The sequence below is a fragment of the Motacilla alba genome, chromosome 20 (genome assembly GCF_015832195.1).
Source record: "Motacilla alba alba isolate MOTALB_02 chromosome 20, Motacilla_alba_V1.0_pri, whole genome shotgun sequence".
In the NCBI taxonomy this organism is placed as follows: domain Eukaryota; kingdom Metazoa; phylum Chordata; class Aves; order Passeriformes; family Motacillidae; genus Motacilla; species Motacilla alba.
Window position 1 is genome coordinate 7,656,262 of NC_052035.1, and position 12,698 is coordinate 7,668,959.

At 56.1% G+C, this 12,698-nt stretch overlaps 1 protein-coding gene across 2 annotated transcripts; it reads left to right on the forward strand.

The window, feature by feature from the left end:
- Positions 1-1,493: 1,493 nt before the first annotated feature.
- Positions 1,494-10,749, forward strand: LOC119710392 (bactericidal permeability-increasing protein-like). 2 transcript variants are annotated; one of them, XM_038159386.1, is made up of 15 exons: positions 1,494-1,626; positions 2,580-2,694; positions 3,310-3,438; positions 3,867-4,025; positions 4,422-4,485; positions 6,374-6,437; positions 6,882-6,973; positions 7,138-7,314; positions 7,520-7,579; positions 7,704-7,871; positions 8,158-8,225; positions 8,448-8,490; positions 8,840-8,903; positions 9,797-9,873; positions 10,468-10,749. In XM_038159386.1, the coding sequence occupies exons 1-15, from the start codon at positions 1,512-1,514 to the stop codon at positions 10,513-10,515; spliced, it is 1,443 nt and encodes a 480-aa protein (XP_038015314.1). In that variant the 5' UTR covers positions 1,494-1,511; the 3' UTR covers positions 10,516-10,749. The 2 variants fall into 2 exon arrangements, with proteins under 2 accessions (XP_038015314.1, XP_038015315.1); XM_038159387.1 differs by having other exon boundaries at positions 3,870-4,025.
- The last annotated feature ends 1,949 nt before the right edge of the window (positions 10,750-12,698 follow it).

A 12,698-nucleotide genomic window follows, 5' to 3' on the forward strand; every position in this document is an offset into this window, starting at 1 on the left:
CAGGCTCCTGGCTCCCAGCGATGGATCGGGCTGGCACTGATGGAGAGTCACAGCCTGTGAGTGGTGATGGTGGGTGCCTGTGGGACACAGCTCTTCCCTGGGTGGTTTGTCTCTCTCTGCAGGCACCATCCTTGCCACGTGCCTGTTTCCCAGGTCCTAGAGCTGACATTGACTGCAATGCCCTGTTCAAAAGCCGTAGCCACTCATACAAGCCTGGTGGGCATTTACTGGTTGTCTGCCAGGCAGCCTGTAAATGACCCTGCTGAAAACTTGTGGGACAAAAGGCAAAGGGGAACAGAATGCCTCGGTCTCTCTATCCTCGATCTCCACGTGCCGAGTTCCTCTAGCACACACTACATGGCCTCATCCCTTGTTGTCTCCTGAGCCTGCATCACCAAGGGATTGCTGTGCTTGAGCAACAGCTGCATTTCACAACATCCTTATTGGCTCAAGGATGTTGCCTCTGGCAGCCAGGACTTCCTTGGATCCAGCATGAGATCTGCCTGCATCAGCAGCCATGGGTTTCCTTTGCCTGGACCCCAACAGGAAATGAAAGTAACTGAATCATTTCTACTTCCCTCACTTTTGTCCTGCAATGAGAGACCAGCCAGCCCAGCTCTCCTGGCTGGAGGGGCACAGGGGTGTTCCCCTCTCACACCTGCCTGGCTGCACCCAGCTTCATTCCTATCTCCAGCCATCATGACAAGAGCTGGGACAGATCCGGCCTCAGAAGTGTTGTCTTTGGAGCTTGACCCTGGGGTGATGGATGTCTCCTCCTGTGTGTGGCTGCTCTGTGCAGGAGCCCTGTGACAGGGTCTGGAGGTGCAGGGCACTGCACTGAGGTGGTGACCGTGGTGCAGCTGCCCAGCCCAGGCAGGTGCTCCTTTGCCAGCCCTGCTGGCTGTGGGGGTCCCTGGGATGTGCTCACATGAGGTGAGAAGCTGTCACCTGCCTTCTTCAGCCACTGCTGTGCCCCGAGGCTGCTCTGGCGCCCCACGGCTGCTCTGGTGCCTTTGGCAGGTCCTTGGTGAGACAGAAGCAGCTCACAGAGTAGCCGGGAGAGCCATGGGACAGGGTCAGAGATGGAGAGCAGCAGGGCTGGGACATTGCTCCTGGGCAGCCCAGGCTGTTCCCTGCTTTTGCTGGCTGCAGGCTGCAGGAATGTGGCTCTGTCAGGCTCAGCTGCCAGTGCCAAACCCAGCTCTGGTCCACTGGGGATGCCACAGGCAGGGACTGCTGGCAGTGACAGAGAGCTGAAACTGAGCTCTTGGTTCCCAGTTTCCACTGCTCCTTCCCTGCTTTTGGTGAGAGGCACCAGGTGTGCCTCTGTGCTCGGCCAGGTCATGGTGCCAGCAGCACAGCGGAGCAGGGTGGTGGCCAAGCAGGAAGTCCTGGGGACGCCCCCCGTGGCTCCTCACCCCACCCTGACTAGCAGTTCCCTTTTTGGCAGGGATATAAAGGTGGTGTGGGCAGGGAGAGCCCTGCATAGCACAGCATTACGGGAAGCCAGGATGGGAATGCAGAGCGTGGCTGTGGCTTGTGGGGCACTGACCTTGTGCCTGGCACTCACCACAGCCACCAACCCTGGCTTCGTGGTGAGGATCACCCAGGCAGGCTTGGACTACGGTGGGTTCTGCTTCTGATTTCTCTCTTCACAGATGTGCTGGTGGCAGAGGTGTGGAGCCAGGTCCCCTGTGAGAAGTGCAGGGTCCTGGAGCAGGATGGGGGTCGTTGGCCATGGGTGTCCATGTGAGGCGCACAGGTCCAGGGTGGGGAAATCCTTGGACAGGAGTGCCAAATGCACCCTTGGCCGGGGCTTCCCCTGCTGCACCTGCCTGCCCACCACTCCACAGCTTGATGGAGACCCTGCAGAGGGGACCAGCCCTGTGGGGTCTCGGGGAGCTGCAGCCAGGCAGTGTGGGAGGCTGGCACAGCAGGAGGGGGCTGATCCCAGAGCACATCCAGGCAGCCGAGCCGTGAGCCCTGGAGGAGGGAGCTGCAGAGGAGAGAGGAGTTGGGGAGTTTAGGGAGGGGCAGTGACAGAGATGGATTGGCCCCGTGCTGGTTTTATCGAGGCAGGCAGAGCCCCGGCTCCAGCAGAGCGCAGTTATGGATTGAAATACACTGTGTGAGAAACAGCTCATTTACCAGGCAGTTCTGCCAGCCGTGTGGGAGAGAACGTGACTCCCTTTCTCAGACAGAGGCTGGGGTGCAGCACCCACTGATGCTGTGCTGCTCCCTGGACATAAATTTCATCCATCTTCGCCTGCTGGCAATGGGCATGGAACAGCCCAGTGCCTTGGACCTCCCACACACCTCGCCTGGTTGGCAGCCTGGAAAGTGAGGCCTGGGACACCTCTCTCCTTTCTCTGAACACCGCCTTGCCCTGGGGCTGCAAGCAGGGCACCAGGCAGCATTGCCTGTGTGCTCACAGGGCTCTGTGCATGGAGGTTTGCTTTAAAGCCAGCCTGGGAGGCAGCATCACCGGGATCTCTCCTCTGATCCTTCTGCTGCATGCCCACTGTGTGCTCCAGCTCCTGTAGCAGTGGTGGAGTCATGCTGTCCCTGTGTCCCTGCAGCCCAACAGCAGGGGATCACCATCCTGGAGAAGAAGCTGGCCCAGCTGAAGCTGCCAGACTTCTCGGGGGACTCTCGTGTCTTGCGTGTCGGGAAGGTACACTATGAGCTGTCCAGGTAAGCCCTGCCAGTGACCTGAAGCCACCCACTGCCCCCCAATCCAGATGACGGGCATGAGGAGTGCGGGAGGTTGGGGCCCCCTGGAGCAGTGAGGACCATCCTGTCCCCTCCGTCCCCTCCACATACCCCTGGGTTGTTGGTCCTGTCCTTGGTGCATGTTCCTGTTTCACTCCTTGGCCAAGGGGAAAAAGGGAACCAGGGTCATGGCACTCTGGGCATGGGTGCACTGTGTGCAATCACAGCCTGGGTAGTGGAGATGGCTTTGCCCGTGGGACCAGGGCACACATTCCTACATGAAGCAGGAGCCCAGTCCCTGTGGAAATGGCAGCTCCCTGCTGCCCAGGTGCCTCTGTGCTCCTGCAGTGCAGCATTTGGAGCTGCCTTGGGTGGCTGCAAGGGCCACATTCCCAAAGGTGCCGCTCTGCTCTGTGTTCCTGCCTGGCGTAGCTTTGCAGCAGCAGAACTGCAGCTGGAGATGCTGCCAGTGCAGGGACTCCATCCTGCGCGTCCTCCTTCCCTCCCTGACTGTCTCCCTTCCCCCCTTCCCTCCCTAGCCTTGTGCTTGGGAGTGAGGAACCACTGTAACATGACTTTTTATTTGTATATTTTTAGACTGCGCCTTCGTGATTTCCACTTACCATACTCACGGATTACCCCGATCTCCAACGTGGGCCTGCAGGTCTCCATCTCCAATGCCTTTGCCGAGCTGGATGGAGATTGGCGGGTGAAGTTTCTCTTTATGTGAGTGCCCAGCTCTTCCTCTCCCTATTCAGGCACCCACTCTGTGTCTCCCACTCTGGATCTGGACAGGTTTTTTCTCCTCTCCCTCTCCCTTGTGTTTTGGGCAGCTGTCACTTTGCTCCCCCAGATATGATGGATAAAACAGGGTGGGAGGCAGGAACAAGGCACATGAACGGGCAGCTATACATGGACCCTCAGGTCTGTCTTCCACCACCCCTACTGGCTCTCACACCTCTCTGTTTAAAGGTTACCTCTCCTAGTTTATGAGCCAGTGAAATTTGGTTTCCCTGAGTTTTTTTCCCAATCTCCTCTGGATGCAGCATACAAGGGGGAGACTGATCCAGACTGATGCATCCTGAAGCAGATTTGAGGTCTCTTCACTAGACCTTGGCATTGACAAACTTTCCTTTCTCGTCTCCCTCTACCAGCAGTCGAGACCATGGATCTTTTGACCTGAAGGTGGAAAATATCTACATGAAAATCATCCTGAGGCTGGGCAGTGACACCACTGGGAGGCCCACCATCAGCACCGCGGGCTGCAGTGCCGACATCTCCAAAGTCCGGGTGCTCTTTTCGGGCAAGCTTGGGTATGTGACTTCACTGGAAGGTCTGGAAACACTGTGTGTTAGCCCACCTGCTATGCGAATGTTGTTCTGCCATTGGAATGGGGCCCTGGTGTGAGGAGTAGGTTGTTGGCAAATCTGAGGTTTGCCAACAAATGCCTGGTCTTAAATCTGGCTTGAATTTCTCCTGCTGTGGCTGCACATTTAAGGGCGTGGGTGTGGTTAAGGCAGATACCAGACTTCTGTGGTTTACCAGTAAGTCCGTTTGCAAATGTAAACCCTGAGGCAAAGCCAGATGCCAAATTGGTGTGAGAATGATATTCCCAGGGTCTTGCATTTCTAGGTTCTCCCTTTCCTGGGCACATACTTCTGCGGCATGGATCTGACCTAGACAGGGCTTCTGTCTCTGTTTCTCTGCAGGTGGCTTTACAACCTGTTCCACAGCGCTATTGAGTCCAAGTTGCGAAAGATTTTGGAAGACAAGGTATGTGAGCAGTGGAGGGCAGGGCCCTGCGTTTTCTGGTGGTCTTTAGCCCTCACTTGTGGTTGATGTCCTGGAAGAATCAGAAGTAGGGGTGTAACTATGGCCAGAGCACATGACTGTGTTTCCAATTTAGTAAAACCAAAGGCAGGGCATCTCAGGCTCCATAGCATAGAGTGACTCAGTTTCACCATTTGAATTTGAAACCTGAAGCCTTTGCCAAAGCCCAGCATAATTGGTTCCTAATTAACAAAGACTTTTCTTTCCATGTGGTCAGTTAATTAGATCTTATATCTCAGCCAAACTCATTGTAACCTGATCAGAGCTGTCCTTTAACCAGCCATATTCTGGAGGGCTTTGGGGAGCACTTGGGGGAAAACTCTCATTCCTGGATTTCAGACATTTGGTGTTTTGTTTTACTGAGGGAGGTCAGGGAGCACTGGTACCGCTGCCTACTACAGACACTGACATGCAGGAGACCTGCAAGAAGACATGGAAACAAGCTGTTAGCAGTAATTACTACAAGGATAACTGGCATGAGTTACAGCCTCTCTGGATGCAAACCTTGCTTGGGAAGGAGGCAGTTGGAGAACAGACAAATCCCATTCCTGCAGCAGATCCCATCCTGCCCAGGCACTATTCCCAATTCCATGCAACACCGTTCCCAAGTCCCCCGTGGCAGCAGATGGTCTGGCAGCAGCAGCAACACCAGGGCTCAGAGGCCTTTTCTGCTGTTTTGTCCCCTGGAAGGAGGACAGCTCTGGGACTGCAAAGGGACCCCACTGTCCTCTCCTTCTCCAAACCCCCTGTGCCCCACACACATTCTCCATTGTCTTTGTGGAGTCATGGTGTGAGGGGCAAAGGGCAGGAGAGGGCAGGGGCAGGGACTGAGCTGCACCCTGGGCACAGCAGGGCCTCAGCCCAGGCCAGGCAGCCTGTGTCTGCCTCCAGCCGTTGCTGCAATGCTTTGGCAGTTCCAGAACCCCCAGTTCTGGGACTCCATTCCCAGGGAGATCCCCTTTACAGGGAAATCCAGGTCACAGGGAAATGCCGGTCATGGGGAAATCCCAGTCACTGGGACTGCATTCTTCTGCCTTCAGCAACATCCTCACAGGCAGCAAATGGAGCATTTCCAGCACAGACAGAAAAATATCACTGGGGACAGGGAAGAGCTGTAACCTGCTGTCACTAAGGCCATGCCCAAGGCTGTGGTGCCTCCTCCTCCTCATCTCTGTCAGTGTGGTCGCTGCCCCTCTGCAGTGCTGCATCTCACCACCAGCTCTATAGGCTGCATGCCCAGTCAGACAGATGACAGACAGATCCTGCCCGCGGTTGCTGTGATGTTACAGTGAAAACATTGAAAGGAGCTTGTGCAGATTTCCTCAGCCATCTGCAGGACAGTGCCCCACAGTATATTTCCCAGGGTAGTGATAAGCCAGCAATAAAATCCCCACAAATGCCAGGGCTTTACTTGTGGATGACAGAGGCAGAGGGATGCACTCTCCTGTCCTGGCACACAGAGTTGTAGGAGCTCAGCAAAGCTCAGCTTCAGGGCAGTCAGTGCTCCTGCCCCTGCGGGGTGGGTTAATCCTCTCTGATGCTCTTTTTCGGCCAGGCCCTGGCTGCTCAGAACGGTTCATTGCTGCGTGGGCCACATGAGATTCCTTCCAAGGGTCTCCCCAGAGCTGAACTGGACCAAGGGGAAATTGCTGCAAGCAGATGCTTGTAGCTATAGACCCTGCTTGTGTCTTGGACACTCAATGTGCTGCCTGATGAATGGAGGCAATCATCACTGTGTGCTCATTCACTTAAGCAGGCTTTGTCATGGAGCTGGGAGTGTGGCTGTGACCCGGCTGGCCCTGCTCAGCTCTGTGGCCTTTCTGTCCCACAGGTGTGTGACATTGTGGCCAAGTCTGTGCACAATGAGCTCCAGACGTACATCCGGACATTGCCAGGTACTGGGATCTGTAAGTGGGTTTGGGAACAGCTGTTCCTAGCTTTTTCCCAGGCATGAGGAACGTTTTACTTTGTGTCCCATCTCTTGGTGTTCAAGCACCCAAGCTGGGAGCTGGGGAGCACCTCCTCAGCAGAGACAAATCACTGTGTGTCCTGTCTGGCTGTGGAAATTCCTACAGAATCTGTGCCCAAGCACTGTCAGGGGCTCAGGCTGCTTTAGCTGGGGGAACCAGGCCACTCCTGAGGTCCAGGAGATGGCTGTGAAAAAGTCAGGAGAAAAGTGGGGGGTTTTGCTTCCTAGCAGAAGCAAGCAGAACAGCAGTTGGTAGTGAGTTGATGCAACAGGAAGCCAAATTATGGCAATGCCCAGATGCCAGTGGAGGCCATCTGCTCCCAGCTTGCCTGACCATCTCCTTACTCATATCTCCTCGTTGTGTTTGCAGTCACAAGCAGGATAGCTGACAAGATTGGGATCGATTATTCCTTGGTGGCACCCCCAAGAACTACTGCCCAGTCCCTGGATGCAGACCTGAAGGTGAGAGGCAGCCCTGGGAACACTTGATTTGGCCAATGCCATTGCCAAAGGCAGGTGGGAACCAAGGTTTTGGTACCTGCTGCAAATGCTGTTTGCCAGCCTGAGTCAGCAGGTGAGCCCCACAGCTATTTGCACCCCTTCTCCACATCTCTCCCTCCTCCCAGGGTGAATTCTACTCCCTGGCCCACCGCTCCACCGTCCCCTTCTCACCGCTGCCGCTGGCCTTCCCCTCGGATCACGAGCGCATGGTTTACTTTGGAGCCTCCAGCTACTTCTTCAACACAGCTGGCATTGCCTACCACAAGGCCGGGGCACTGGTCTTTGAAATCACAGAGGCCATGGTGAGTGGCACCAGTGGGACAGGGCTGGGAAAGAGGTTCCATTTGCTGAGGTGCTCCGGGAGCAGCCAGCAATCCTGGAGAAGCCCCAGTGAGAGAGCTGGGGGCTGTGGGATGGGGCTGGGCTCTCAGATATGGCAGCACTTGGAGATGCCATGGGCTCCTCTGTGCCACATTGGCCAAGTGTGACCCAGTCCTCTCCCTGCAGATCCCAAAGGATGCAGGATTCCACTTGAACACCTCAGTCTTCTCAGCCTTCATTCCCCAGGTGAGCAGTCTGGCCCTGCCTGCCCAGAGCTCTTGCACACACAGGCTTTGCTCTGTGCCAGGTGCTCTCCCTCAGGCCTGGGGGTTTGTGCCATCATTCCCATCCTCTCCCTACTCCCACACAGCTGGAGGAGAAGTACCCAAACATGCCAATGAAGTTCAGGCTGTCAACTCCCACTGCTCCATTCCTGACTATTGGACCAGGAGGAATCTCGTTCCAGCCCATTGTGGATGTCCAGGCTTATGCCATCCTTCCCAACTCCAGCCTGGCTCCTCTCTTCCTCCTCAGCCTGGTGAGTTCAGACACAGCCTGTGGTGATGGGGCAGAAGGGAGTTTGAGCTGTGGCCTGTCCTGTTGCCCAGATCCTGCCAGGGGAGCTGCCAGGTGCTGTCAAGGCACAGTGAGGGTGTCCCCATGTGATCAATTCCTGAGCCGACAAATGCCAGGTTTAATACTGGATGCAGACACGCCCCTGGATGGGCAGTGGTGTGTTTCAGCTGGTCAGAGCCGTTGCCCTGGGTGTCTGCTTTGGGGTGAGGTGGGGTGAGCACTGCCAGAGCTCTGTGCTCTCTCCCCAGACAGGGAACGTGTCCGCTGTCATCAACGTGAGATCCGGCCGCATAGTTGGGAGCCTGGATGTGGGCAGGTACAGAGGGGAGCAGCCACCGACTGGGCAGGGGGTGGCTGGGGGTCTTTCTCTTTTGGGTGCCCAGGGACAGAGAGGGCATGGGGAGGTCCCTGGGATGTGGGCTTGCTGTGGAGAGAAGGAGCTGGGGCTGGAGGGAGTGGGATCTGCATGGCCATCGATGGGTGCAATCGCTCCCTCCCTTGGCCCATCCTCCACAGCACCACTTCTGTCCCTGTGCAGGATCAGGCTCTCTCTGAAGGATTCAGCTGTCGGCAGTTTCCAGGTGAGCTGTCCTTGACCATGACCACAGCCCCCAGCATGGAGCTGGCAGCCTGCTGGGGGCCAGGACAGGGAGTCATTCCCCGCTGCCTCCCAATATGGGACCCCACACTGACCCTGCAGCCACCTCCTGCCTCAGCCTGCAAGGCTGGGAAAGGATGCGGAGCTTGATCCCTTGCTGCTCTCACCCCAACATTTCCTGCACTGCCAGTGTGAACAGACAAAGCTGCTGGGCTCTGGCAAAGTGTGTGCCCATCCCACTCTTCATCTCCTTTTTCTAATTATCCTCAAGTACCTGCATGTCTCCAGTCCTGCAGACTAAAACTTTTCCTACCCCTCTCCCCACTCCCCAGGTGCGAATGATGCAGTCCTTAATGAACATCCTGACTTCCCATACCCTGCTCCCACGTCTTAATGGTGAGAACCTACTGGGGGGAAGGGGGTTTCTGGAGCACCCTCCACTCACGTTGCTCCATCCAAGTGGTCTCAGCTCACTAATTAAATCCTCATTGCCAAGGCTGATGCAGGGAAAAGTGCGTGCAGGAGGCGGCAGTGAAGCGGTGGGAGCCTCTTGCTGCTCTGACAGGCTCCCAGCAGCAAACGCAATGGAAAAAATGAGCCCTATGCAGATCCTAATGCTTTCCAGACCCTCTCCCCGAATCCCTGCATCTCCTGCCTCGCCAGCAGCTCAGACCAGAGTGGGGCTGGTGGCAGGAGTGGCCAGGGGAGCTGTCATGGCACAACATGCAGCCCTTTAGTGGAGCTTGGGAGGAGTTGCTTCTGCCTGCCCCAGGAGCAGTGGAGGAGAGGAAAGGGCTGGGGGAAGGAGGTGGCCATCTTCTCTGAGTGCTCCATGCTCCCTTGACTGTTATTGTTAGGTTGGATGTGACATGTACATACGTGATTAGGGCTTAAGAAGAAAAAAGTTTTTTAGTTTGCCTGTTCTCCAGCTTATATATTTTTAACAAAGCGTGATTTTAAGTTACTAATTACATTACAATTAATTATCATATTCATTGGTATAAAGCAATTAACATATTATAATTAGCAAAAGTTTTAGAGAAATTTAATAAGGCACGTATATACAGTTACTTACGCACGTAGTCTAGCTTACAAAGATTTTCATGTATCTTTTTAAAGTTGTTTGTGTGCTGATGGCCTTGTCTTCTTCCTTGCTATGGATACTCTTAAAAATCATCAATTGTTATTTCTTCTATTAACTCAGCTTTGCTTGTTGGCCAGCAGTCAAGCCCCTCCATACCTGACTCCCATTCCCATCCCAATGCAGACACATGTGTTGTCTCTTCCAGCTCGCTTAGATGAGGGTTTCCCTCTGCCACTTCTGGAGAGGATCCAGCTCTCCAATATCCTTGTGAGGTTCCACCAGGTGAGTGAGAGGGAGCAGCTGGGGACCATGCTACTGCCCACAAAGCCCTGCTTGCCAGCACAGCCTCCAAATCCAGTTCCCTCAGCTGTGCTAGGATGTGATGGATGGCAGCTCTCAGCAGCAAACCAGTTCCCTGCTATTCCTGGCTGCATTTTGGTTGTCTGGGATGGCACCACATCGTTCTTCAGTTTTAAGCCTGGGGTCCGAGTTTGCAATGATGCTTTTTATAGCAGTGTCAGCCCCAAATCCCCACTCTCCCTGACTGGCAGTGCCTGGATGGATGCTGTGATGCCTGGTAGGATGCAGCCCCTGCTTGCTCAGCTGTGAGCAGCTGTAACAGATCCAGGGGAGCAGAGAAAGCCCCTATTGTGGGGTGCCTTGGCGAAACCCCAAAGCAGGGTCACCGTGGGGATGCTGAAAAGCTGTAGTGAGATGTGGCACTGAAATGCCTCCAGAGCCTATGGGGGAAAAACAGGCACAGGTGTTGACAGTGCCACATGTCCCAGTCCATTCTCCCTTCAGGGATGTGGTGGGTGCTGGGCAGTGCAGCTGCCAGGGGCTGTAGCAGCCCAGCCCTTTCTCTCTTTCTCCCAGAATTTCCTGCTGCTTGGAGCAGACGTTCGCTTCCAGCGCCGGGGATGAAGATGAGGTGATGAGAGCCCTTCGGCACTAAATATACTCCATTTACCACGTTCCCTTCCCTGCCTGAGCCAAAGACCACAAGTCCTGCCACTGTCCTGCACTGCTGCCTTGGCCCAGACCCTCCATCCTCCCTGCTGGGGTCTCACCTGGTGCTACCATGAGCTGGGGGTCCCCTGTCCTGGGCCACCCCCTCCCCTCCTCCGTCTGAGCAGCAATAAAGGCGTTGGTGCTGGGGCTGTGCTGTTGGTGTCACTGTCTGTGCTTGGGGCTGCACTGGGCCAGATGGGAGCTGGATCAGGACCACTTTGCTGGGCTGTTTCCATGGCCATGGCGAGGCACCACGGAACACCTGTGTCCTGCTGTCCTGTGCCTTCACTCCAGCCTTGGGGCAGAGTAGCTGGAAAGAGCACAGTGGAAAAGGCCCTGGGGGTGCTGTCAACAGCAGCTGAACATGAGCACCAGGTGGCCAACAAGGCCAGGGTCATCCTGGCCTGTATCAGCCACAGTGGGGAAACAGGACCAGGGAAGGGTTTGTGCTTTGTCCAGTTCTGGGTCCCTCCCTCCACGAAGGACATGGGGGTGCTGGATCATGTCCAGAGAAGGGCATGGGAGCCAGGGAAGAAGCTGGAGCACCAGGAGAGGCTGAGGGGGCTCAGCCTGGAAGAAGGGAGGCTCAGGGGCGACCTTCTCACCCTCTCAGCTCCCTGACAGGAGGGAGCAGCCAGGTGGGGGTCAGGCTCTGCTCCCAGGGAACAAGGGACAGGATAAGAGGACGTGGTCTTAAGCTGCACCAGGGGACATCTACGTTGGATATTAGGGAAAATTCTTTCACAGAAAGGGTCATTAGGCATTGGAAATGGGCAGCCCAGGGAGGTGATGGAGTCCCCGTCCCTGGAGGTGTTTAAGGGAAGACTGGACATAGCGCTCAGTGCCCTGCTTTAGTGGAAATGGTGCTTCTGGGTCACAGGCTGAACTCGATGACCTCGGAGGTCCTTTCCAGCCTAATTAATTCCGTGATTTTGCGATTCCCGCGGCGGCACCGCCCAGCAGCGGGGCGGGCCCGGAATGGCGGCGGGGCGGAACGCGGCGCTGAGGGGCGGAGGCGGCGGCGGGGCCTCGCCGTCCCTGGCCCGAGGCTGCGGCTGCTCCGTGCCTGGAGCAGCCCTGGGTGCTGTGGCCAGGGCATTTGTTGTCCCCAAGAGCTTAGTCCCTAAAGTGTTTGTGCAGTGGAGATGCTGTCGGGCAAGCAAAGTGATAGCAGATAAGACAGAGGCGAGACATAATCCCCCCGCCACAAAGGGCACTCTCAGGTGCCATTCGAATCCGTGCCTTTAGCTGAATTGTCCTCACAGGGCACTTGGGCCACTTAGGCTGGGGCTGTGTGCAGGAGCAGCAGCTGGAATAGGGCGCTGTGCTGGCTCCGCAGGGAGAAGGCAGAGCAGGCCATCTGGAAGCGTCTGCAGCACCTCAAGGCGCTGAAGGGCCGGCGGCGCCAGGCTCGTGCTCCGCTGCGCGTCGGGATCCTGGGTACGGCCGGGCTGCATCGCCTGAGTGCCACTGGCAGCAGCCGCCTTTGCCTGGGCTGAGAGCAGCTGCAAGGGCTGCGGGGGAGTAAGGGAGGCACTGCCTCACGAGAGCCTTCTCCTTTGCTGGCAGGATGCATGGCCAAGAGGCTTAAGGAGGAGATTCTGCACAGGGAGAAGCTGGTCGATGTCGTGGCAGGCCCTGATGCCTACCGTGACCTCTCTGTGCTGATGTCCCTGTTGGTGTAGGGACAACCTCAGTTGCCACCGGTTCTGACCACTGCCCAGTCCTGTCTGGAAATGGGTATGGAAGGTTTTATTCTGGGCTGATGACTTCTCTTTCCATGTTCTCTCCAAACGCAGGCAGGCTGCTCTCACTTTTTGTGCTGTGCCCACGGGTTTTGCATCATGGTTCCCCAGGCTCCATACACCTGCCAGTGGAAGGCTGGAGAGCAGCAGCAGTCCTGCCTCTGGCACTGGTACAAGCTGCCAGGGGAATTCCCGGGCCGGCAAGGGCACCAGGGAACACAGATGTGTCCGGATTTCCTTGCAGATGGCAAACGGGCAGGTTATGGCACCAGAGAACAAAGATGTATTCAGATTTTCTTGCCAGTGGCAAATGTGCCTGCACTGCTCACAGCCCAAGGAGCAGAACTGCCC

Coding starts and splice junctions, on each gene's coding strand:
- LOC119710392 (XM_038159386.1), top strand. CDS start 1,512: ATGGGAATGCAGAGCGTGGCTGTGGCTTGTGGGGCACTGACCTTGTGC. Junction 4,486..6,373: donor GAAAGATTTTGGAAGACAAG/GTATGTGAGCAG, acceptor TCTGTCCCACAG/GTGTGTGACATTGTGGCCAA. Junction 7,580..7,703: donor TCTCAGCCTTCATTCCCCAG/GTGAGCAGTCTG, acceptor ACTCCCACACAG/CTGGAGGAGAAGTACCCAAA.